We start from the raw sequence: 27,291 nt of genomic DNA, 5'->3' as shown, positions 1-27,291 counted from the left end.
TATATATTTTTGTAAGAGTAGGAAACTCATTATGGGTTAATGCAATGGAATGGTCAGGTAAGAAAGATTTTGCTGGAACTCAACCCATCCCTTTGAAAGTTGATGGAGAAGTTGCCGGAAAGTTACAAAGTCATGGACATCTATCTTTCCTCACAGTAAGATAGATAGTCTCTCAATCTATGTACATCGATTCATGGTTAATTGACAACTTAATAACTTCTTGATGTGGATTTGTATGTTAGGTGTATCGAGCCGGTCATATGGTTACAATGGATCAACTATAACTTGCTCTACATATGTACATGATTGCATGTTTAATTGATAATTTACCAATTCATTCGACTTTTTTTTTGTATGTCAGGTGTATCAAGCTAGTCACATGGTTTCAATGGATCAACCAAGACTTGCTCTACATATGATACAAAGATGGATGCAATAAAATCTTGCTTCATTGTAAACACCAAGTAATAACCGTAAAACAACTTGAAAGGAAAAAAATAATGAAGTATTAAAAATACTGAAATATTAAAAATACTGGAAAAATACAAATATGATATCGACCACGTTCCTAACTAGAGACCAACTTGAAAAATGACTTTCGTCGCAATGGGGACTCTTTCGTAGCATTAAATTTGTTTCAGAACTGTTCCAGCCCGTTAGCTATCTGGACGACTCCTTTAGCTGTTCGGAAAATTACACTTTTGTCTGCCTCCTATCCATATTTTGCATGTTGCTGTCTGGACACTTAATCACCTATCAGATTTTCTTTTGTCTTTTACACCAGATTTTTTATCAAAACTCAACAATTCTCCACCTCAATAAAAAAAAAAAACTCATAGCTTTCGCTGTAGGAGCAGATTTCTACAATCGTTGAAAGGTCAACTTCTCTTCTTGTGGGGTCCGTTCGCAGTTTTGAATCCTGTAATTTCACAACAAGGCAAATCGTGAAAGCTCCTTAACCGGTTGGGGGGTGCCGGTCATGGAGGCTCCGGCGATCAAGTTAGTACTTGTCAGAGATGGAAGACCAACTATGGTTTTGGTGTTTTGTCTGAGTATGTTGTTTTGTGAAGGGTTGGTTAAACTGTTCTTGAGTTTCTTTGGTAGAAAAAATGTTCTCCCCCTTCAATGGAAAAAGGGAGGGGTATTAATAGAAGGACGAAGATCAACCTCGAGATTTGTGTGTACATTCCACTTGTTTCATTGGACCAAGTTGTACAAAAGGAAATATATGAAAGGTCCAATATTACGGCTGTGTCAGGGTCTGACAGATGTTAGGAAGGAAGATACAGTAACAATATGGAATGATGAAAACAGGTGTTGACGAAAGTATGGATAGAATTGTAGGCGATACTTAATGAGCAAATACATATATAAAAGGAAAACATACCTAGGCACGTGAGCCTGTCATACCGTAAATATTGGCTGTAGGCTAGATGTGACAAGAGCTGCTTTACAGCTAGATCAGCTCACGAGGAGGCGTTTGTTCGAGCCAGCGCCATTACAGTATTGATGTCTACACACGGTCGCCAACACATGGATGTATTGAAACTTGATATCACTTTATTAGATGGTAGTTACAGTAAATATAAGAGATTAAACAGACTGTACAATCCCTGCAAACAGATGTCAGGGAACGTAGGGGTCTTGATGGTAGGTAGCTGTTATGCTACTTCGGTAATGACGTATGAATAGTATATGGGCCGCAAGATGGGCCTTAGGTCTTGGGCCTAACTGAGATGATTAAACCCATGGACCCAAGTAGTCCAATTAACTTTGTCGTTATATGATCATGTGGGGCCATATCATTTTTGGCATCTACAATTGTCCCCCACTCTCCAAGTATGAGGACCAATGCATCTTGGAGAGTATTGCGCAATGACTCCCTGCAATGATCAGGAAACAATGGAGTAAGCATAAGTGGAGATGAAATGTTTAACACAAATAGTCCAAGGTGTCGAGTGTCTGAGAAGAGCCTAATGAAGCATGTTGTGAAGAGGCTAATGCTGGTGAGATACAACTTCTTTGTTCGAAGCTGTATGGGAGACACCCTCGTTTGTTTGAGGGTGACAATGTATACAACCTCGTTTGTTTGAGGTTGTACATAGCCAACGTGGGCGTTAGCGTAAAAGCTATTTTGGAGTCATAGTTGTGGCCTGTGTTGGCGCTAGCGTAATGACTGAAGTTAAGCTATTGCTGTGGCCTGAATTGGTGCTAGCATGTTAGCCATCTGATGTAACCGATTTGTATTCAAAGGCGATTGCACACACTTGTAAAAAGAACACTTGATGGCGACTGCGTGAGTACCAGTTTTGCTTAATGTAGTACGAGAGTTTATGTAAACGATAAGTGAAAGAACAACACCTCTCATTCCGGAACTGTCATTTGCAATAAATTCAAGGAAAATTAGTTACATGAACAGTAGTAATAGTGGTAGTGTTGGAGGGAAGACTTGTTATGCTGATACGTAATACGGTATGAACGCCACTACGCTAAAATAAAATTGTTACAAATAGATGTCGTAACACGTGTCAATGTGACAAGACAAGCATTTAATGCACCTGACGTGCACAGTAAAATTTTGAATTGCTACTGCTACCGTTCCTTGGGGAGCACGTTTCGGTAACCGTGCACCATGATGAACACAAGGGTATTATGGACAATCGTACAATATTGAAACTCAAAGATCGTACTCTCAGTTTTTCAAAGAAGCTTTCGACCGAAATTCTCAGAAATTGCTCAGATTTGTTGAAAATGGAAGGAAGGAAAACATCGATCGACGCTCGTACCGTACCAACTGAAGGTAACTATCACTTTCTCTTGCCCTGAGTTTGTTTTTAATAGAATGACGCGACCTCATGATCAAGAATCGGAGAATGAAAGAGCATCCGACAGCGGTAGAACTCCCGCCGACCAGAACAGAGATGAACAAGAACCCAGTGTAAACTATTCATGGTCTGGGTCGGGGAGTCAGGAACCTGGTGATGATAGAGTCGGAACCAGTGAGCCTATTAATGAAGGAGAAAAATCAGGGAGAAATGGTCATATTGAAGGACCGTTGATACCGAAAGGGTTAAACCCTAAATTGACCTTGGCAGCAAGTGATATGGACTTCTACCGAAAGAAATATAGAATCCATTCATCCATTGAGATTAGACCTGGAGCCGACACAGAGGGGGTCGATTTTCAAGTCCCTGGATGGACACCGTTTTATCTACTATCTTTCAGTATAGGATTGAGATTCCCCATACCAAGTTTACTTGCCGATGCTTGTAGGGTATGGCAAATATGCCCAAGTCAATGGATGCCTAACAGCCTCAGAATTTTGTTGAGCATTCAATGCTTGGCTGAACTAGAGAACCTTGAATTCGGGATCAACGAATTAGCGGTGGTTTATTATGCCAAAGAAAGTGGTCCAGGAAGGTATTTCCCGGTGCCACGGAGAAACAGGGAAGAGCTGATTCTCGACACCGTCTCCAACGACCATATCGGTGACTGGAAAGATAGATATATCTTTGCTAGGGGCGCCCTGGTATATGGGCTCCATGGGGATCTGCCTTTAAACTGGGTTGAAGGAAATAGTAAGTTCTGTTCCTTCTTTATCTGTTTATGACTGTTACTAAATCTTATGCACCGTTTCTTTGCAGCATCAAAGAATTTGCTAAGCAAGTGGAAAAGCAACCCCGAAGTGCTTCAAAGAGTGGAAGAGTTTTACAATCTTGGAGAACATAAACGATCCAGAAAAAACATTCTAACAGCACGCAAATTGGAGAAAACATCCCTTTGGAGATATATAAGTAAGTGCACTTAAATACCCAAATGAATAAACAAACATGCTCAAGGTGTTCATCTTATTTTCTTATATGTGCAGGTGACGAAATGTTTGAGAAGGTGTTTGTTGATATAACTAATGCAGATGACCTGTATGAGGCTCTGATACAGGATGCTGAAAGAAACCAGCAAGGCCAGGAAACAGTGGGTGGAGGTTTTGAGGCAGCTATGCATGCTGCAGGAGCGTCCAAGGCCAAGAAAGTTGGAGAGAAACGAAAATTAAATGAGGAAGTACCTGAAAGAAGGATGAAACAAAAGGAGGATCCTACTGGTAAAGAAAAATTGAAAAGTGCTGGGTCCAGTGGGAAAAAAGCAACTGAAGGGGTGACTGCTAACGTCGACGAAGGGACAGAAGTGCCCAGAAAACTCCTTCACGACGCCATTGCCTCGGGACCCAGAGGTAAGGGTGGCTGTCTCATCAGTACCACTGCGGGTGCTTCGGCTGCCATTGTTCTGGATGATGATTCAGACAACGATGAAGGGGACACAATGCCCTTGGTTAGAAGGTTACCAAGCATTAGGACAGCCATAGTAGAGGCTATTGAACCAGTGGAGACATTGGTTACAGAAGATCGTGGGGAGTTTGATCCGACAACTGACGATTATATTGACGCGAACGTGGAATCAGAAGTTGCCAGAAATGAAGTTATGGCAAGTGGATCTAGGACTGAGTTGGCGACATCGGGCAACCAAGAAGTGGAAGACATTGCCCAGGGAGGAGAGAATATTCAGCCTAGGCTGAGGTTGAACGTCACGAGAAGTGAAATGGAGGAAATATCAATATGGATTCCCAAATCTTTGACTGTCTCTTCTGCTCCTGTACTCCCACCCGTCGATATTAGGAAACTTGTCTTTCCTGAGGACGCCAGGAAATTGGATGCTATGCCTCTTCCTAGCCAGTTCAATTATTCAGTGGCTCATTGCTTTACTGTAAGTGTCTAGAAACGTACCAATATATCGTCATTGGTTTACATGACTAACGCCACCTTTGTTGTGCTTTTGATAGGCGCTGCAAGGGGTACTCAGGTCTGGAGAAAACGCTATTGGCAGTTTGAGCAAAGAGAGGACTGAAAAAGAGAGGCTAGAGGGTGTGGTAAAGGAGTTGGAAGACAACCTGACCAATGTCACATCCACACAAAAAGATTTAGAGCATCAACTAATTGGGGAGAAGAACAAGAATACTCAAATGTCTGCTCAAATCTCAAGGTTGGAAGAGAAATTGAAAGAAGCAAATGAGCAGCTCCTGCATTCAACTGAATCGTTGAGTGCATTGGAAAATAAGATACATGACGATGCATACAAAGCCACCCAATTTGAGTCAAGGATCGATCAAGCAACCAGAGATGCTCAATATTTCAAGGATTGCTGGGAGGGAGCCACCAAGCAACTGGAGAGTGCAGAGGCCAAAGTGAAAACACTGAAATCCCAAATGCACCACCAGGCTAACCAACTTGGTGAAGTCTCTAGAGAAAGGGACCTGCTAAACAAGGCGTTGGCGGCGCAGACTATAAAGACAGCAGAAAAGGTTGAGATGGCCAGAAAAATGGAGGAACACTACATTATCAAAATAGGGGTCTTGGGAGGTGTTGGTCAAGCCGTAGAGAGGTTCAAATTGCTAACCCAGTACAAGAAGAATGAGCATCATAAATGGGATGTGGACTTGCTGCTCAAGAAGGCTGTGGTAGTACTTGAGACCTACCAGCCTAATCAGAGATGGGTTGTGGATGAAGAAACAATTGGAGAACCTAGCACCGAAAAAGACTTGGCGCCTCCAGAGAGCAATATCCCCACTGTTGAGCAACTGCCTGTTGAGGCCAGTGAACCGCCAATACTTGGTACTACCACGGAAAATCCTCCCACAGAAGTACGTCCGACTTCTAGTACTGCCACAGAAGATCCTCCAGCTGGACTCCCTGTCCTTGGGATTGAAGCCTCAGTTCCTCAATCAGAAAATATAGACGAAGGCCTCCCACGTGTAGATCTCCTAGTTACTATAACAGGAGCGACAGGAATTGAAAGAAACATCTGAATTGTTTGAATGTAACTTTGTTCTTTGGAGGAATTTGTCCAACACTTTAGTATTTTTAACTTGGATTTTAATTTTGCTAACATAGCAACCCTTATTACGTAGTATTAGTTGACTAAACTAACCCTATTCTGTCCCCCAGTTTTAGTTGGATTTTTAGAACGTAACTCTAAAAGTGTGATTGAAACTTCAACGGATTACGTGTAAATATGGCAAGATGGGACGTTTTGCCTCTATTATATCCAACTTAAAGAATATGGCAGGATAAAGGTCAGAATATAGTAGCGAATATTTGACTGATAATACTCTAAGAATGGAATAGTTATGCCAAGTGGCAAGCGGAAATTTTGGCAAGGGCAACAAATGTCCCCAAACACTATTGACGGACTTAACGAAGGAATAAGTCCACAAGATTGTTGCGCTCTATATAAGAAACTTAGAATGGACTGATACAGAAGGGTTTAGGTGATATTGGTACCGATGATCAGGCTACACTGTCAATTCCGGCAAAGCCCATGTGGGTTGCCTAGTACTGACGGTGAGTCTGATCATCAGTGCTTAATATTACTATCTAACAGAAATCCGTGTTTATGGTCAAGGAACACAAAGGGTGTTATTGTATTAGCAACGTTGGTCTGGCTTCATTCCAAGTCCTGGCACATCCTATGGTGGCAACCTAGTACTGGGATTGAGTTAGTCCAACTGGGCTTCTATAATATCTGATAGTTGATCGTTCTAGTAACGCCAAGTTTTGGCGACGGTATGCAGTAAAGATTTACTTTTCATTAAATGTTCTCAAATATTTAATACTGAATGAACCTTTGTCCCCCAGTAATAAATACACTAAAAGCATACGCTTATTAGGATAATCTGGACTAGCATTTATTATCGTTTTAACTGCAGCAACTACAGTTTGAAGTACCTTTTACAGTTCTCCAGATTAATTAAATTCAAGAAATTTGTAGTTGTAAATACGTTTAGACTTCTTTGTCTACATTAAATGATTATATGGGAATTTTATCTGTTGTAAAGTTCATCTTGACTCTTTGGTTACCGTAAAAGAATTAATTGCAGAATTAATCTTGGGTGTTTTCGAGAAGATGAAAAGGTAAGGTAAACTACTATATAAAGGGTAATCCTGTTTTGACAAAGGAATTATCCGACACAGTATAACCCCTTCTAACCATTACAGAAATGGCCGTTTCCCAGAGCTCTGTCAATTCCCCCTCGGACTCCGACGACAACAAGGAGGTGAGCTTGTTCCTTCCTCCTGACTACCGAAACCCTACACAGTACATCATAGATTTGAAGGAGGTGATGAAAGAGATGGAGAAGGACATGAAGGACTACGTGGAGCAGATCATAGAGCTTACCAAAGCTCTGCAAACTGCAGGTTGTGCCATGCTCCAGCTGGAAGAGCTTGCGGAAATGTGAGCTATGGAGCAGAACATAACCAAGCTTCAAGACTCGCTCCTTAATCTTTCTGTTTTGATTAAGGAAGCGAGAAACAAAATGAATGAAAGCTTAAACATTTGGTCCTAAAGACCATATGTTTTTTATGTATTTATTATGATTTTTTTTATTATTAATAAAATTAATATTTCCTTCACTATTGTCTTAAATATTTCGCAAATATGGTGAACTGCAGAGATTAAAGTAATGAAATAACGAAAACTGATAAAACATAAAAAACTTATCTATTTTGATGGCGTCTCCATGTTTTGGCGTCCGAACAGGCGACTGAATTTAGTCTTTCCGTACTTTACATTCCCTGCGCTTAAAAGAATAATCAAAGGTAGTCCCATCGACACTCCGAAGCTTAAATTAGTTCACATAATTATACACATAATGAACTACAAAAGTTTAAATATGTAAAGATACTAAAGGAAATATTTAAACTACAATTGCAACAGTATAAAGACAAAAGATCAAGTGTGTTTAGAAATGGTACAACTTTAGATGAACGGCGTTCCAAGGATACAAGATTGCTTCTCCATTTTCCCTGCGTAGTCTATAGGCGCCATTTCCTAGTACCCTGTCGATCAAATATGGGTCTTCCCAGTTCAGGCCCAGCTTCCCAGCGTTCAGCTCTCTTGTATTTTCAAAGATTTTTCTGAGCACATAATCTCCCTCTTGAAATGTTCGAGTTCGAACATTTTTGTTAAAGTACTTTGAGACTTTATCATGGTATGCAGCTGTTCGCGTGAGCGCCTGGTCTCTGAGTTCATCAATTGTATCCAGCTGATCATTCAACTCTTGCCAATTCCTTTGTTCATTTGTCCACTGAAATCTGGCAGACGGCAGTCCAGCTTCAACGGGATAATAGCCTCAGATCCAAATGCCAGAGAGAAACGAGTTTCCCTCGTAGGCGTTCGTGAAGTTGTCCTGTAAGACCACAATACTCCAGGTAATTCATCAGCCCAAGCGTCTTTTGCCTTTTCCAGACGCTTTTCCAGGGTTTTGATCAAGGTTTTATTGGAAGCTTCAGCTTGGCCGTTGCACTGTGGATGTCTTGGCGTCGCGAAATCTACCCTGATTCCCCAATTCGCACAGAACTCCTGAAATTTATGACTTGCAAACTGCGGACCATTATCTATCACAATCTCCTTGGGCACTCCAAACCTGTATATAATATTCTTCCAGACGAACTTCTTCACATCCAGGTCTTTGATCAATGAATAGGACTCAGCTTCGATCCACTTGGTGAAATAATCAGTCATTGCCAGAAAATACTGTCGCTGTCCTGACGCCTTAGGTAAGGGCCCGACTATATCCATCCCCACTTCATGAATGGCCAAGGTACCACAATAGGAGTAAGCCTCTATGGGGGCATGTGCGGAATTTGAGCGAATCTTTGGCACTTGTCGCACCTCCTTACGTAATCAATTGCGTGTGACCTCATCGTTGGCCAATAGTACCCAGTAGTTAACGCCCGATGAGTCAAACTCCTTGCACCAGAGTGATTACCACATTCTCCTTCATGCAACTCTGTAAGTACGCCCTGGCCTTGCACCGAATCTACGCATCGTAGCAAAGGACCTGAATAAGACCTTTTATATAGCTACCCATCATGCACCGCATACCTAGCAGCTTTAGCGACCAAACATCTGGACTCATTCTTTTCTGTTGGCAGAATACCATCAATCAAATACTGAATAAACGGAGTCATCCATGTCTGGCCTGAACTAACAGGAAGGACCTCACTGTCATCCCGGTTCTCCAATTGTCTCTATCTGTTGATCGACGGCCACTTCAGATGTACCAAAGGAATTGTCTGCCCCTGGTCGGTTTGGATTGACGACCCGAGATTGGCCAATGCGTCTGCATATGAATTCTCTGCGCGTGGAATCTGAGTTATAGAAAACTCTACGAAAGCTAGTTGCAGTTCCTTTATTAGCTCCAGATAACAAGTCATCGTCGGATCTTTGGCCTGATAAGAACCGATGGACTGGTTTACTATCAATTGTGAATCTGAGTAGACTTTCAAGCTCGCTACTCCAAGTTCTTTGGCCAGCATCAGACCAATGATCAAGGCTTCATACTCTGCCTCGTTATTGGTTGCATGGAAACCACACCGGACTGCCCGTTGAATCACACTTCCTTCCGGTGAGATTAGCATAATTCCCAGACCACTGCCTCTGATATTACTAGAGCCATCAACATATAAAGTCCACACCTTTGGGGCTTGATCTACCATACAAAGTAATTCTCTATCTGCCTCCGGCTGTATTGATGGAGCAAAGTCAGCAACGAAATCTACCAGGACTTGTGACTTGATTGCGGTTCTAGGTTGATACGTAATGTCATACTTACTAAGTTCCACCGCCCACTTGATTATCCTTCCAGAAAACTCGGGTCTATGGAGTATACTTCTCAACGGGAAATTCGTCACCACAGCAATCGAATGGTATTGAAAGTACGGCCTCAGCTTTCTGGCTGCAACCACCAAAGCTAGAGCTAGCTTCTCCAGTAAACTATACCGGGTTTCCGCATCTAGCAAACTCTTACTTACATAGTATACCGGCAACTGTTTCTTGTCTTCTTCCCTGACCAGAACTGCGCTTACCGCTACCCCAGAGACGGCCAAATACATATACAACTGCTCCCCGGTGCTTGGTTTGGATAACAACGGAGGGGAAGTAAGATACAATTTCAATTGGTTCAAGGCTTCTTCGCACTCAGGTGTCCACATATAGCTGACAGATTTCCTCAAGGTAGAGAAAAAATGACAGCACTTGTCGGATGATCTTGAGATAAAACGGCTAAGGGCTGCCACTCTCCCATTAAGTCTCTGAATGTCTTTAACGTAAGTTGGGGAAAGGACGTTGAGTATGGAACGAATCTGATCTGGATTTGCCTCGATTCCTCGCTTTGTGACCATATACCCAAGAAATTTTCCAGACGCCACTCCAAAGGAGCACTTGGAAGGGTTCAACTTCATATTATACTTGATCAACAGATCGAAAGCCTGTTGAAGGTGCTCTAGATATTGGTCAGCGACTAAAGACTTCACCAGCATTTCATCAATATACACTTCCATGGTGTCCCCCAGATACTTCGAAAACATTTTATTCACCAATCGCTGGTATGTGGCCCCGGTATTTTTCAACCCGAAGGGCATCACCTTATAGTAGTAGATTCCTCTCTCAGTTATGAAGGCCGTCTTCTCCGGATCTTCTGGATGCATTAAAATTTGGTTGTACCCCGAAAAAGCATCCATGAAACTCAACAACTCATGACCAGCTGTTGCATCAACCATCATGTCAATGTGTGGCAGTGGAAAAGGATCCTTCGGGCAAGCTTTATTCAAATCCGTAAAATCAATACAGACTCTCCATTTGCCATTCTTCTTCTTTACAACGACTACGTTAGCTAACCAGTCCGGGTACTGTACCTCCACTATAGACCCATTATCTAGCAGCTTCTGAACTTCTTCATTAATCAGTAAATTTCGTTCAGAAGCAAACTTCCTCCGCTTCGGCTTAACAGGTGGATATTCAGGATTGACCCTGAGCTGATGCATTATGACCTCAGGGTCTATCCCAATCATATCTGTATGGTTCCAGGCAAAACAGTCATGATGCTGCGACAAGAATTGAATCAACCTCTGTCGTAGATGATCAGGCAGCTGCACTCCAATCAGGGCTTTATGATCTGGGAAGTCAGGATGGATTTGCACTTCGTCAAGCTTCTCCATTCCTGGCTCATCTGGTGCCAGACCGGGTGCCTGGTTCTATAGCTGCTATGAAGATTCACCTTGCTCCTCATGGTGGTTTTGTAACAACTCCGAGAAGAGTGTTGGTCTCCCTGGATTTCCCTTACGCCATTATTGGTGGGATAGCACAAGATCTGATGATAAGTAGAGGGTACGACCCGTATCGCATGCAACCACGGACGTCCCAAAATAGCGTTATAAGCAGAAGGCGAGTATACAATGGAAAACTGAGTCTGCTTGTTCAACCCTGGAGCATATATGGGTAACATGACTTCTCCCAGGGAATGGCTCACCTCACCATTGAACCCAATGAGTGTTGTTGACTTTCGTAATATCAAGGTCTCATCCAAACCCATTCCTTTATATGCAGCCAAGAACAACACATTGGCAGAACTCCCGTTGTCAATCAGAATCCGCTTCAAGTTAACGTTTGCAACCTGAAGCGTAAGTACCAGAGCATCATGGTGCGGATGTAGCAATTGTGTGGCTTCGTCATCAGTAAAGACCATTACTTGGTTAGTGAAAGTTTCCAGGGATCGTGCCATTTTAGCAGCTGGGTTCGCTGCTTCCTTCTCATGCTTCTTGGCAGAGGTGTGGGACAATCCACTGATCTCTGATCCCCCAGAAATCACACAGTAGGTTTGACTAACTGGTGGTGGCGGTGGCAATGCTTCTGGGTCATCGACTTTCCTCTTTTCCTAGATAGCCCTACCGCGCTCAGAGAGCAACTCTCTGAGATGACCTTTTTTCAACAGGTAATCCACTTCATATCTAAGGCCTCTGCAATCAGGAGTAGTGTGGCCAATGTCCTGATGGAAATCACACCACTTCTTGGGGTCTTTCCATCCTTCAGTCTCTGTCTTAGGCGGCCACTTCACCTCACTGCCCATCTTCTTTAAGACCTGAACGGCCTAGACTTGGTGTATCTTAAGAGGGTACTCTGGACAGTTCTTGGCATAATTGGATGCTCCGGATTTGCGGGAGCTCCAGTTACTACTAGGCTCCGCAACGGTCGATTGTTCCTTCCTTGGACGCTTATCTTCCCGCTTCTCTTCCTTAGGAGGATTAGATGGCTTTCTTCTTGCGTCCTCCTCCCATCGAACAAAAACAGTAGCTTTGATTAGAGCCTCTTCATAGCTCCTCACATCGCACTTCATGAGTTCTTCATAAAACTCCCCATCTGGGAGTAAATAACTCCGGAGCGCTTGAATAGTTGTTCCTGGGTCACAATAGGGTATGGATACTTTCTCCGTATTGAATCTTGACAGGAAGTCACGGAGGGATTCTCCCACTCGTTGGGGCAGTCGGTATAAGTCATCAGAGCACTTATGAATCTTCCAACTACTCGAGAATTGCACCATGAACGTCTCGATTAGCTTCTCGAAAGAAGCAATACTACCGTTGGGTAAGTTAATGTACCAACGCAGAGCAGGACCGGTAAGAGTCGATCCGAAACCTTTGCACATACACGTCTCATGCATGCCGTACGGTATGGCGATAGCACCCATTTTTAGTTTATAATGGGCCATATGATCTTCGGGGTCGTCAGTCCCATTGTACAACTTCATGTTCGGCACGCTGAACCTGTGCGGCAAATCCGTTTGATATATCCTGTCAACAAACGGCGATCCCATATAGCAGTTGGTATTAATTTTGGCCAGAGCGGGAGGTGCTTTGGTCAGCTTGTCTATATCTCCCCTCAACTCCACAATTTGTTTGGCCATCGCTGCCTGAGCAACAGAAGCTACCGTGGGTCCTGTGAAAGGTGCAGCAGGAAAACGTGGTATATGGAGAGGCCTGCTTTTTGGGGAATTTATCAACTCGGCAGAAGCATCCCTGTCGACATTTTGCTGAATTTCTTCTGTCACAGGGTCTTTTTCTCGTGAGGTAGAAGCATCATACCCCCTCGGGGTAGTTCCGGGGACAAATCGGGTATTTAAAGGGTAAGGTAAGGGGTTTCTAGGCGGTGTTTGTTCAAGGCGGGGAAAAGGTGGGATCTGGACTGAAGCAGGGTCATGGCCTTGGGAAGTATTTTGGCTTCTCAACTGTAACACCTCTTCATGGAGCGCAGCATTATCACTCTCTATCGACTCCAACCGCGCATCCGTCTGCTCCTTGTTTCTAGAGATATCTTCTCTCATAGCTTGCATGAGCTCCAACAATTGCTTGTTGGTGGCCTCGTTGGTATCAGCCATGATTCGAACTTGTCGTGAAATTTCTGACTAAACACTTGCAAAAGTCCCCCTATCTGGCGCGCCAAATTGTAGGAGCAGATTTCTACAATCGTTGAAAGGTCAACTTCTCTTCTTGTGGGGTCCATCGCAGTTTTGAATCCTGTAATTTCACAACAAGGCAAACCGTGCAAGCTCCTTAACCAGCTTGGGGGGTGCCGGTCATGGAGGCTCCGACGATCAAGTTAGTACTTGTCGGAGATGGAAGACCAGCTATGGTTTTGGTGTTTTGTCTGAGTATGTTGTTTTGTGAAAGGTTGGTTAAACTGTTCTTGAGTTTCTTTGGTAGAAAAAACGTTCTTTCCCTTCAATGGAAAAAGGGAGGGGTATTAATAGAAGGATGAAGATCAACCTCGAGATTTGTGTGTACATTCCACTTGTTTCATTGGACCAAGTTGTACAAAAGGAAATATATGAAAGGTCCAATATTACGGCTGTGTCAGGATCTGACAGATGTCAGGAAGGAAGATACAGTAACAATATGGAATGATGAAAACAGGTGTTGACGAAAGTATGGATAGAATTGTAGGCGATACTTAATGAGCAAATACATATATAAAAGGAAAACATACCTAGGCATGTGAGCCTGTCATACCGTAAATATTGGCTGTAGGCTAGATGTGACAGAAGCTGCTTTATAGCTAGATCAGCTCACGAGGAGGAGTTTGTTAGAGCCAGCGCCATTACAGTATTGACTTCTACACACGGTCGCCAACACATGAATGTATTGAAACTTGATATCACTTTATTAGGTGGTAGTTACAGTAAATATAAGAGATTAAACAGACTGTACAATCCTTGCAAACAGATGTCAAGGAACGTAGGGGTCTTGATGGTAGGTAGCTGTTATGCTACTTCGGTAATGACGTATTAATAGTATATGGGCCGCAAGATGGGCCTTAGGTCTTGGGCCTAACCGAGATGATTAAACCCATGGACCTAAGTAGTCCAATTAACTTTTTCGTTACATGATCATGTGGGGCCATACCATTTTTGACATCTACATTCGCTATACCACTATTTTCATTGACAATCATACTCCACCATAAAGAGTATACCTACTAAGAATTCACCATTCAAAGATTTTTCTTTCGACAAATGTCGAAAAAACCTTCTAAAAACTTATGGTTCAACCCCATGCTTGACTTTTCCCAGGAGTTCCTTAGCCCCTCGACACACTTTTCCACCACATACCATGCATAATCATCAAGCCAATGCCCGTGTACAAACCCTTGGATCCGCTATCCGTTAACACATCCTCTTTCATGGTACTAACGGCATGCCATGAGGAGGTACAAGCTTTCACCAACATCTTCTTTCAAAAATACACTGTTAACTTCACCTGAGGTCTTTGCCGTATTAGTTCCACCTTTTCGACAATCCCTTTTGAGGTGCCCAATTTTACCACACCTCTAGCACTCCAACTTTTTCTTCATGGAGCCCTTCTTCTTCTTTATGTTTTCCATTACCAACATTGAGCTCTCCAGCGAAACCTTATTCTCACCAGTCAATCTTTGCTCTTGAGAGAAAAGTTTTAGGGTTAGTTACTGAAAAATTAACTAATTTGTCATTGATTATATAGCAAAATTACAGTGAAAGATACCACGTACTTACAATGACCCTGACCTCATCTGCTCCTCAGTCCTCGGACCTCAATCCCTTTGAAGTCGCACTCGGATATGAGCCACGACACTTACAATAAAACGGTAGCATTTAAAAAAAGAAAGAAATGTTGGGAGGTTTAAAAAAAGAAAGAAATATGGGTCAAAGAGAATAATAGGTTTAAAAAAAATAAATGTTGATAGGTTTAAAAAAAGAGAGAAATGTTGGTAAAAGGAGAAGAGTGGATTTAAAAAGGAAAAAAAAAAAAAAAGAGATATGCTTGAGTTAAAATTCGAACTCAACATATGATATAAAAGACCACAATTGTTGCCACTAGACCAACCAGTAGAGTTTGACATGTCTTGTACAAAATATATATATAATTGTTAATTCTTTTCCCAAAATTCAGGGGGGGCCTGGGCCCCTCTGGTCCCCATGTGGCTCCGCCCCTGCTTGAAATACCCTTCGACTGGTACAATTCTTCAAGCTTTTTCCAAAGCTCATTGACTGTGGATATTTCATGCACGTTCACTAGAAAGTTCTTGGCCAAACATAATCGAATTGCACTAGCCGTCTTTAGATGAAGTTTCTCTCAAGGTTCATCACTCTTACTGAACTATCCCTTATCATCCGTTGAATTAGAAATTGGTTTCCCCTTCAATGCCTTATGTGATCGAGATTAAATCAAAACATCCTTGACTTGTACATGCCACAACCCAAATTTCATCCTCCCATCAAACTTCTCGATGTCAACTTTTACCCCGACATGTGTACTCCAAGGACCTTTAACCGCCCAATAAACTAAATCCTCAAACTCTGATATCAATTGTTAGGTAATTAGACCCACAATCCTCCTTGACAGAAATATCATATGACAATAGAGAAAATTGAAATAGAAAAGTGTAACAATCTCAACACAATAATATAAGTGAAAAACTCCAAAATCGAAGAAAAATAACGGGTGTTATCAAAAGACAACTAAGAGAAACTTCACTATATGAAAATTTTGTACAACCATATTCTCAGTGACCTCTCTACCCAATAAACCCAAGAGGAACTCAAGATATTACCATAAAGTTATCCCCTTTTGCTCTCTCTCCAAGCTCACCGCACATAGCCCTTCTTTCTCAACAAAAACACTATTAAACCACTAGTATTTATAGTTGTACAAAATCTCCTAGTTCAATTCTACCTAAGAGTCCCTCCCCAAGATGTTTTCGGTTTCTAATTAGAGACCATTTTGAAAAACGAGTTTCATCGCAACAGAGACTCTTTTGTCGCATTAAAACTATTTCAGAACTACTCCAACCCGTCAATTCTCTGGACGGCTCCTCGAGCTGTCCTGACAGTTACACTTCTGTCCGCATTTTACCTACTGCAGTCTAGACAGCACACATAACTATTTAGACATTTAATCACCTGCCATATTTTTTTTGTCTTTTACGCAAGATTTTTTATCAAAACTCAACACAATATATTATAGTTACTAGTCTAGAACAGTTTCTGAAGATACTCCACTATGTTCTTGTCTAGTTGGAAAGCCTTGGTTAGAACATCAGGATTAATTGGTAGATCAAAACCAAATACTACATTTGTAATTGGAATGACACCAAAATTTTGGCTGGTCAATCCTCCAAAATCCACTATATTTGTCTTTCCAATATTGAGTTGGAAGTTAACCATACCAACCAGAAATACAAACACGTCTCTTGAGTTTAGGACTTTGGCGAAAAGGCGATTACCCTGCACGTTGGAGGTTACAAATCCGACATAAAGTGTTCCTTCCATGACTACAAGGATTTCTATGTTGCGAGGGTGAGTGTAAGGTAGGTTTAGGCCACCGTACAGTGCATAGTCAATGCGAACTAGGGTCATACCGAGGGTGTTGCGTCCTGGTAGTTCATTAACACTAACAACAGTGACATTAGAACCGAGGCGATTGCATAGGGGACACGAGTAGGACACGTGAAACAATGTCTATTTTGAAAGATGAAATTTTACATGAGTACAACCTTTTATCACTTTCATGCATAAATTTTAGTGATAGTATATGTATCTCTTGGGTCATGATTTGACTTAAAAGGGTTGTTTAGATAATATGGAATGGTGTGTAAAAAAGTTTTCAAGGACAAATCGTTTCAACCCTTGTCATCATGGTATGTCTCCGACAGTTATTCCGACTCGGAAGAATGTACTTTGAAAAGTTTTATGATTTGATAAGATGAGATGAATGATTCAAGAAAATGTAGAGTTACTAGGTTTCGATCGATCCCCACTTTCATACTTGTTTCAAGTGGTTATCGTACTACACCCCTTTTGCCGACCGAATAAATCTTGTCAATAAGGAAATATACATAAGGGTGGGTATTGCTGGTTAGATTCGCAGTTCTATCTCTAGCTACTTATTTTCCTTTGTTTTGCTCTTTTGCTTCAATCTTTTTCGACACCAAGTTCTCTCCTTCTTCCCGGTTGTTCTCTCCCAAAGTTCCTCTTCTTCAAAAGTACATTCTTGATTTTGGAGGTTTTCATCTCTAAGTTTTTGAAAAAAAAATTTACATTTTTCATGTTTACAATTGTCAGGCACACCAGCAGAAAAAAAAAATTTGAAATTGATTTTTTAATGTCACATTGGTATGTTTACCAGAAAGGGTCAAAATTTGTCCGAGTTACTAGTTTAGAACAAATTCAAACTTCCGATTATTAATTTGTAACGTTTAAATTTTTGGTGACTAAATTGAAAATTGAGCAAACTTTCGATGATGAGAAGTGTACTTAACCCGCGTTTGTTTAGTTTCTTGATGTTGTTGTAGCTTCAAAGGCGGCCTGTTTATGTTATTAAAGAGAGTTTACAATGTAATTACAGATTATATATTTGATAGTGCGTGTGTGACGTACAATTGGGACTTGTATAGTATCAATATGAAGATTTTTACAATCCCAGGCGGCAGAGAAAGAGGTTTATGCAATGCAATGCAATGCAATGCAATGACGTTAGTGAACTGAACTGTAGGAAAAATATTCATAACAATTCAACTCTTAAACAACTTACCCATTATTTATATTCCTGTGAGGCTACTGACCCTGCGCAATACATCATATACTGGAGTTTTTTTTCTAGTTTTTTTGAATCTTTAATTACTAAAATAATATAGTCTTATTTTTTTATTACTAGTTTGACATAATGCACTAATCTCAATAGCTCATGTACTGGAAGTGACATTTTGCAAATGTTTTTTTTTTGAATAAGTATCATAAAACCCTTAAACTTATCAAAAAAGATCAAGGAAGCAACGAGAGGGGTTTCGAAGGAGGAGGTGAGGTTGCAGAGAAGGCTTGATGGTGGTGGTGGTGGTGGTTGGTGGAGATTGAAGAAGAGATAGAGGGAGGGAAAGAGAAAAGTGATAGACATGGTTTTTTGTTTTCAATTTAAATGTCTTATTTTTTAAATCCATATCATATTATACACATATTTTCTATTTTTGAACAAAACAAAGTCATGTCACATATTACCATCCACATCAACGGTTTTTGACGGAAAATAGACAGATGGACTAACAAGATCCATTGCATATAGTACAAGAACTTATTTGACACGAAAAAAGCACGAGTGTTGAATTGATCATTTTTAATAAATTTAAGGGCTTCTATGATATTTATTCATTTTTTTTTAACTGCACTATTGGTAGTAGCGCACTATTGGTAGTAGCGCATTTGGTGCAATTACGGACAAAAACTCAGCATATAGGTTCGATGTTCCTGAACAGTAGCATATTCCCCTTTCCGTGACGAACTTGGATTGCGTAACGTGGGATCTCTTCGGTGGACAATATGAAGTCAAACCAACCTTTTGCGTCATCGATGGAAGGAGTACAAAGTGGAAAACCTAACCAAATAAAAGAAAGAAAGAAACACAAAATGCACGTGACCGTCCAAACTTACCCCGAGTGAGTAACAAAGAAAGGTTTGTGCCATTAAAAAAATAAAAAAAAAAAAAGTAAAAAAACAAAGAAAGCACTCATGCTCCATTCTTTCAGTACCATACATAGGTAATTTTATATAATTATTATTGTTTTTACAGTATAACAATGTAAACAACCTGTTTTCTGATTACTCTCTGTTTCGTTGCCAACTGCGGCGGCGCCCCCCTCGCCCAAAGTCAAAACGAAATTAAGCAAACCCAATGGGAAAGAAATACGTATAGTCGTCAAAAGAGAGTATAATATGTTTATATATTTATTAGTCCGTCTCTGAAACGTCAAAAGGGAGATCTTTCCTCTTCCTTTATCTGCCATACCTGAAAACATATATTGTCCATCACAAAGAAAATAATAAGGCAAAACATAAGAGGAGAATCTTTTCCTCTTTACGGGCAATATGGGTCTGAGCTCAACTCCAATACGTAGGAGGAGGAGTAACGAGTTGTATCAAGAGATGATGGAGAAGAGACAGCTTTTCCTGAGAAGCTATCAGTTCAGTAGGAAGAGGAGCCTCACGGAGAGGATCAAGAGATCGTTGAAGCGGGTCTTTTGGTTCGGGCTAAGGCTACGATCCACTCATAAAATCAGCAATTTTGTCTGGTCGAGACTCCGATACCTCATCTTATACCGTAGGAAGAGAAGATTTATCCACCTCCTTAACAGTCAGAACCACACATGTTTCGGCTGTTCTTGATTTTCTTCTCTTTTGTAATTTTCTTATGTATGACGCCACGATGATGATTCCAATATCCGGTTGCTTGCCTGAATGACAATCAGATATTGTTGCAGAAGATCCTCCAGGACAGAAGGTCAAGGAGCATGTTTATCTTTTGCAGGACAGAACACGTGGATACAAACAACAGCTAATTATTTAATTTTGGTCTGTTTCAGCATCACTTTCTGTAGAGGCATATATATATATATATATATATATATTCATTCGATGTAAACATATATCAATCAATCTTAACGAAGAAGAAAGTAGGCTTGTATCAGATGTGAGCTGTTTCCATTGATTTTGAATCCGAGGAACTAATCTGCTGTTTCTCTGGGAGATCAATCAAGCAAAGCTGAATATTAAGAAAATGCTAATTTGTTTTCTCCATAACCAAGCAGGGTCAAGGGTAAAATAACAACTTCTTCTTCTACAAATATAAGGAATTTATTGACTTGCACGTAAAAAGATTCCAAGCACATAAATACTTAAGCCTACTACTGTAAATTGTAACATTATAATTTCTTTAACCCAGAATCAATTTTTTTAACCCAGAATCAATGGGGCTACAAGAGTAAGATTTACGATGAACATTTCCATGGCTCGAATGTTATGAATAGCTTATGATATATGCTTCATAAGTTAAACAGTAGCAATCTTATATATATTAGGTCATTCTCAATTGAAACAAGGGGGGATGATTCGAACATGATCATCAGAGTAATGCACAACCTCCTTACTATTCCAACTAATGACTCGGGTGTAGCATATTTTATTATTTATTCAACAACAGCATCAATATTTCTATTCTAAATTTCTACTATAATAAAATATTAATTTTTACATTAAAAAGAAACAAATGCATTACTTCAAATCGTGCAACAGACACCAATGCACGACTACTTTTTTCTAAAGCTTTATTTCCAATGCTCTATTTTACCTTTCAGAGACGCTAATTAGAGTGCTCTTACAGACAGTTTTATGTCCGTTGCTTTGTGATTCATCTGTTGCTTCAGAATTTACATGGAACTAAAAACAAAAAGACTTCCTCAATCAAAAAAGAAAACCACTATATTATTGTGTAGAAGCAACTCTCAAATTCATGCCTTGTGTTCATTAACATGAGCAGTAGCAATGCAGACTCCCAACTTCTAAATTTGACAATGGTTAGAGGTCAATAGCTATCAGCAGTGTATAAAGCACTACTTGTCCATATACATGAATGCAATCCCATTACAACAGAGCACGAGAACAAGAAAACTCTGCTGCCTTAAGCTTACTAAGGAATGTAACAATGAATATTGGCAAGACCGCCTTCAACCTAGGAAGAATTCGCTTTTATAAACTGTAGAATTCACTTAAATCTAAGATGTAAAATGTTGACGGATTTTGTTTACATTTCTCAGAGACTTCATAATCATATTGTAGGAAATGAATACTAATGTGCTGAGCAGAAAGCACTGTCAAACAGTAAGGGAAGCACCGTTATCTGCTCCTGTAAGATTAAGTATCATAGTTGCAGCCTTCAAAGCCCTGAGAGAGAACAGGTTCAATTAAATGAGAAACATAGATGTTCAAACTCAATGTTTGAAAAATGTTTTTAAAAGGAAAAGGGGAAAAAATGACTGGCGATGCTTTTGTAAAAGGTATAATATTCTGTAAAGGTCTTGCCATTTTTTTCATCGGACAATGGGTTATTAGCAAGGCAGTCAAAATCGGGATTTTACCTAAAATTGAAAAGGGGGTGTAAAATTGTATCGTAAAATCGTAAGATTTTATGTGTTCTCAGAATTAAGTATAATTATTAATAGTATAATGCAAAAATGTCCTACAATCACATATAACATGTTCAATGACACAAGTATAGAACAAGTTTCAACATCATATATAGTCAACGTAAATATACCATAAGTATATAACAAGTTCAAATAAAATTGTATAACATTGATGTGATATTCGGATATTCCCATTGCTGCTGCTGTGATAATCCTCATTGTAATGGTCTCTCCTACTGTAGTAAGTATATCTAGGTGGTGACCTAATATACTCATATTCAGTGACATAACATGATGGCTTGTATGTGTTGTAGCTTTGAGTCACATAGGAAGGCAGTGATGAATCTGGTGGTAGTCCTTGGCCACTGGGGTATTTGCTCCAGGGCCTAACATAGCCATGACTATACCCATATCTGTAGCCATGCTTCAAAATCATATAAAATCGTGTACGATTTTACACGATTTAAAAACCTAATTGGCACGATTTTAGGTCACTCACAATTTCAATACGATTTACCTATTTTTTGACACCTAAAATCTTAAAATCTTATGATTTTACGATTTAAAAAGCGATTTTAACTGCCATGGTTATTAGCCCATGAAATGAAAGCAAAATTCAATCAAAATCACAATCATAAAAAATGACCTGCGACCATGATGTAAAAGATAAAATTTTGTAAAGGTATTCGCATTTTTTTTGATCAGACAATGGGTTATTAGCCCTTGGAATGAAAGCAAAATTCAATGAAAATCACAAACCTATTTGCACTTTTTGTATGATTATGCTTTAAACAGTAAGCACAAGATCAATCAGAACACTACGAAAACAATTTTGCTTTAATTAATTGCGAGGCACCTTTCAGAAACATTACTACAGTAAATCATAACAAGGACAATGAATAAAATCTTTTAAAGAGGAGTGGAGTGGTACCAAGCATCAGGTGCCTGATATAGGGCAGCTGAATTTCCGAAGCATGACGCAAGCATCTCGGTATTTATAACACCCGGATTAAGTGCAACAATAGCCATTCCATCAGGTAACTCTTTTGCGACTGATCTGGTCAAACCCTCAACGGCCCATTTAGATGCACAGTAAGGTCCCACCTGTTTTTTTTTTTTTTTTTAAAGAAAACGGTAGGTCAACAACTGAACCAAGCAGTTTCATATCAGCACAGTACGAATAAGAGAAAGAAAATAATAAGCACCAAACACCTTTGCCATAGCAGTTCTACAACAGTTGTTAACAAGTGTCCCAGAAATCAGAATTATAATCATTGTCATAATTGACTTGAATAATGTCTTATCAGTGTCAGGGTGGCTCAACCTTAGCCTAAAGGTTGCAAAGTTAATAGGTAGTTATGGGAAGAGCTTTAGGACAAGATCTTACTCCCAATAGGTATTTCTTGGATTACTAGGGGTTCAATAAATGCACACTTCAATGCCTAGAAGTGTCTCTGAAAATCAAGCCAAGAAAAAGGATAAGAGAAATATATTGGCTGTTAAGGAATTCAAGCCTTGTCGCATTCATTATAAGCTAGGCAGCACCGACACGACAAACAGGGCTTCGCACCCGCCCTGAATGCGGCTGCGAAGCAGGTGCGACTGCGACGCGTCAAAATACGCATGGGGTGCGCAATCCTGCACCCCTTTTCTTTTTTACAATATAGATACAAAAATATTCCGAAATTTTGCCTAAGTGAGAATCCTAATGCTAACCAATAATTCACGAATATGGCTCTGAACTGTTTAAATTATAAAAACACAGAAAAGTATGCATTTCTCATGTCACTAGCTTTTCCTTATATATTACAGCATACTGTCTCCAGAAATTATTATACCCTCAGCTTTGAAAGTAGAATGCATAAAGAAGTCCATTTAGTGAAGATTCACATCACATCCTAAATGGATAGATAATATATACACATCAGGGTGCAATAAGTCATATGAATCAAAATTCAGGAAGGAACGATAGTCTGGATACATGCAGGGTTAACAACTTGTTAATTTACCAATGCAGCACCAGATCTCCCCCACCCAGAGGACATATTGACGATGATTCCTTGCTTGCTTGGCAGCATCAGTGGGATGAAGTGGCGCAATACATTTGCTATTCCTTTTACATTTGTATCAATAACATTGTCGAACTCTTCAGGTGGAACCTCCCAAATTTTGTTGTTTCTATTGATTGTGCCTGCATTGTTTACTGCAAACACCATACTACCATAGGTTAGTTACAGAAGCAGCATTTAATATAAAAGGAAGATGCAAAGTAGAAACAGGGAGGAGAAATCAAAAGTCCATACTACTCAACAAATTCCCATCTGGATCATATATACTTACTTTAGCTATTGCAATTTGCAAGTACATAAGTTCTAATCCTCCAAAAGTACAAATGAATGTGGTTCAAGAAAACAGATTCCTGACTACATGGCATTCACACATTCAGGTATCATATTCAAAAAAAATTATCAATCTCTGAAGGTTAGAGGTGAAAAAAAAAAACCCAGTCTCTGTTATTCATAAGACATCTCATGCCTTTTTTTGGATATGTTGGGGTCATATTCTTAACTTTTTGAGGGAGAGGAGAATCAAACCTTGCACCTTGTGCACGTATAGGGAAGATATTGCATACATTAACTGTTTCCTATGAGAAAAAGAAACATATGTAATCAATGAGACCAACCATGAAGTGTTTCCTAAACTGTTAAACCAAATATACTGCTTGCTTTGCCTTCGGGGTTCTTGAAGAAATAATTATAGACAGTAGTTTTAGAAAGGAAAAAAAAAAGTGCTTTGCGAGGTGATGTTATCCTCAAAGCAAAATGCATAAACTTTTGAGAGAGAACAAATCATCTATATCTTCACCTCTTTGCCAATAAATCAGACCATTTGCATGGAATAGGATTAGAAGATGGGATTAGAAACAGCATTATATCTGATTGGCTAAAGACCAGAGTAATCAAGAGTCTGAAGTTTTCATCTTTTAACCAAGGTCCAACTTATAAATCTGCATCTGAGGTTTTAGACTTCGACATTGTTTACCCAAATATCTCAGGAAAAAGTCACCTATCTCAGAGTGTTGCTTAGCGATCAAATGCATCCGATGGGTGGTCCTAAACTGCAGTAGTTCTATGGGCAGTACATGATTGAGTATAGGTTCGCTCCATTGCTGGCAAGCATAGAATTTTAAATTTGCTAACTAATCACATTAACAGGACAAGGACAAGGACAATACAAGACACAAAACCAAGGCAATCAAATATGCCTTGATCACAATTACAACAATTATCAAGGACAATAGCTGGATCTTTTGTTTAGACCCATAAATCCTCATCAATAGAAGGCTTAATTCTCCAATTAGAAGAAAGAGTAAGCAACAGAAAGATACCTTTTACTGAACATATATTAAAGAAACCAACAAAACTTGTATGGAAACAAAACATGATTTAAAGGTATTTGTCACCACCTATGATATCCGGAATCCCTTTCTTTTCCACCACCACCCTTGCCAGCTCTTCGACGCTGTTGTTCAATCTCTATAACAAAAAAGAGATGTATAAACAACAACATTTGTAATAAACTAATAATAAAAAGCAACTACTCAGACCTGCTCATTTCCGATACATCAAAATCCACCACCTAGACAACAGAGGAAATGCGCACACACAAAGAACGAATTACTATCCACTAGAAGACTTCGACCAAAATAATTGGAAGCCTGTCTCACAAATTTTCTTTCGACGCTCGAAAGATATCCTTTTGCATTCATATCCTTCTCTGTTACTTGCACCTATGTCTTTTTGGGCATTCCTCTCAAAAAAACTTCTCGGTGGAATTCGTGTTTTGCCAGTCAGAGTCAAAAGCTGCACTCTCTATCAACTCTTTCACATTCATATCTTTCTTTATTATTTCAACCCATTTCTTTTTCAGTATACCTCTCCTCAACGCTAAGATTTTCTCACCTTTTCACACCAGAGAGCTAACATCTCTAAGTTATACATGTCCATGCCATCTTAGAATTTCCATTCCTTCCATAGGAACTACCTCAACCTTAAATTCAATTTTGTCAACTCAACCTGATAGGTTTCGAAAAAAATTTACAATCAATGTGAATCCAGTTCAACCTTCCCCTTATACTCGGCCAAGGAAAACTGTGACAACATAGTAAGGACCAGAAAAAGAGTATAAAACAACCAAAAAATCTATTTCAATTCAATTAATCATAGAAAAACCCCAAATCCACCAGACATATGCAGAACAAAAAAGAAGAAAAAGAAAAAGAAGAGGAAATGAGAGAGTGCATATATTTTCGTGTGTCAATTTATACAAATATACAGCAAAAACAAGAATACCCAGTTCAATTATTCACGTCAAAACCAAACCACCTAAAAAAGAGTAATTAGGGTCATTCAATCACTCGTATCAAAACCCACCAAAGGAAATGAAATGCACATATAGACATAAGCAAGGGATGCTTATGTAAAGGTACCATGTCGGCATTGACGAAAAGGTGGGAGTCTGGGGAGGAGAGTTCTGATTGGAGAGAGGAGAGCTTATCCTGAGAACGAGAGCAGCCAATAACGGTGTGGCCTCTCTTGGCCAGCTCCACTGCTAGGGCTCTCCCCAGACCTTTACTCACGCCGGTTATCAGAACCGTCTTTGCTCCTGCACCCGCTCTGTTCACCACCCCAAACGACGCCGACATTGCTTCCACCATCAACGATTCAGAGGCTCCGTCTATCTGTCTCTATCTCTATCCCTCTTTTCATTTCGAAGATATATATGACTACAGTGAGAGGGGTAATTAAGACTTCTTGATATGCTCCACTCTCTAATATCTAATTTTTATATTTATGACGTTATAATGACGTTATCTACTTCGAAATATGTGAATGTTTTCTCGCAACTTAACACAATTGTAAAAGTTAAATACATAAATAACATATAGTATATAATTTTTATTATCAAAATAACATAATGCGTAATGTTTAGCGTAAATCATAATTCCAATTGAAACATTTTTAATCTACATAAAATAAAAATTTACTGATAATGGTTCTCTAAAATAGATAAGATTTAAAAATTTTAATTTAATTTTAATCAATTGAATTCTTTATTTATGTTTCTATTTTTCTGTTTCTTTTTACATAAAAAAATTTAAAATATGTTTATCATAAGATTGATTATTTAAAAAAGAAATAAGAGATTTAATTTAAAAAATTTCCATCTTATCTAATTGATGGTTAAAAACTTTAATGGTTTATATAATTTTGGTTGAAATGCGCTACTCCCACTAGCGCATTTGGCATAATGATAATGCGCATTATATCATATTGGTAAAAAAATTAAAATAATTTTATTTTGGTATTCAAAATTTTGAAAAGTATTATTATAGGAAAACCTTGAAATACTTGCATCCCAAAATATATTAAATTGTATAAAAACCTACAAATGCTATTTGTTCTTAAGCCCAAATGTATTTTTTTTTTAATAGTTAGGGTAATTTAAAATTTCAAAATGAATGACAACCCAAACTGAACTCAACTATTTTGTTTTTCATCAAGAGAGTCGCATGCACTTGATTCAAGGAAAAATAAGTAAGAGTCTCTTAATTGAAATTTTTATTTCAATAGGTCCAACCATGTTTATTTTGTTCCATAAGAGCTCATAGGATTTGTAACAATATTTCATAAAGGACAAAATAATTTAAAAAAATAGTTTATTGACTTAAATGCCCTCACTTACTATGTTAGAGCTTTGAATTAAATATGAAATTTACAAAATAACAAAACGCGATAGGATTTGCGATTGGATCTCCTTCACCAAAAGAAATAGATAAGATTTAACAGATATAATAAAATAGATAACATAAAATAGAGACTTCTAAACATGTATACAAATCTGATAATTTTTTGCAAAAAT

General features: G+C 39.3%; 4 protein-coding genes across 4 annotated transcripts; 1 reads left to right on the top strand and 3 right to left on the bottom strand.

The window, feature by feature from the left end:
- Positions 1–11,980: 11,980 nt before the first annotated feature.
- On the bottom strand, positions 11,981–13,264 carry LOC119983409. The gene has a single exon (XM_038827097.1). It carries the CDS (start codon positions 13,262–13,264, stop codon positions 11,981–11,983), a length of 1,284 nt encoding a protein of 427 aa, XP_038683025.1.
- A 3,129-nt stretch (positions 13,265–16,393) lies between these two features.
- LOC119983408 (germin-like protein subfamily 1 member 19) lies at positions 16,394–18,467 on the bottom strand. Its single transcript, XM_038827096.1, has 3 exons — positions 18,413–18,467; positions 17,798–17,906; positions 16,394–16,811 (listed from the first exon to the last, which is right to left on the bottom strand). The coding sequence occupies exons 1-3, from the start codon at positions 18,465–18,467 to the stop codon at positions 16,394–16,396; spliced, it is 582 nt and encodes a 193-aa protein (XP_038683024.1).
- A 682-nt stretch (positions 18,468–19,149) lies between these two features.
- Positions 19,150–19,984, top strand: LOC119984527. The gene has a single exon (XM_038828518.1). It carries the CDS (start codon positions 19,277–19,279, stop codon positions 19,571–19,573), a length of 297 nt encoding a protein of 98 aa, XP_038684446.1. The 5' UTR covers positions 19,150–19,276; the 3' UTR covers positions 19,574–19,984.
- Positions 19,985–20,674: 690 nt separating this feature from the next.
- On the bottom strand, positions 20,675–26,132 carry LOC119983546 (NADPH-dependent pterin aldehyde reductase). Its single transcript, XM_038827206.1, has 5 exons — positions 25,859–26,132; positions 24,836–24,905; positions 23,379–23,572; positions 22,301–22,473; positions 20,675–21,127 (listed from the first exon to the last, which is right to left on the bottom strand). Exons 1-5 carry the CDS (start codon positions 26,084–26,086, stop codon positions 21,058–21,060), a joined length of 735 nt encoding a protein of 244 aa, XP_038683134.1. The 5' UTR covers positions 26,087–26,132; the 3' UTR covers positions 20,675–21,057.
- Between the last annotated feature and the right edge of the window lie 1,159 nt (positions 26,133–27,291).

This window comes from Tripterygium wilfordii, chromosome 18 (genome assembly GCF_013401445.1).
Source record: "Tripterygium wilfordii isolate XIE 37 chromosome 18, ASM1340144v1, whole genome shotgun sequence".
NCBI classification, from domain to species: domain Eukaryota; kingdom Viridiplantae; phylum Streptophyta; class Magnoliopsida; order Celastrales; family Celastraceae; genus Tripterygium; species Tripterygium wilfordii.
The sequence above is the reverse complement of the archived record's forward strand: the minus strand, read 5'-3'. Positions and strand labels throughout refer to the sequence as shown.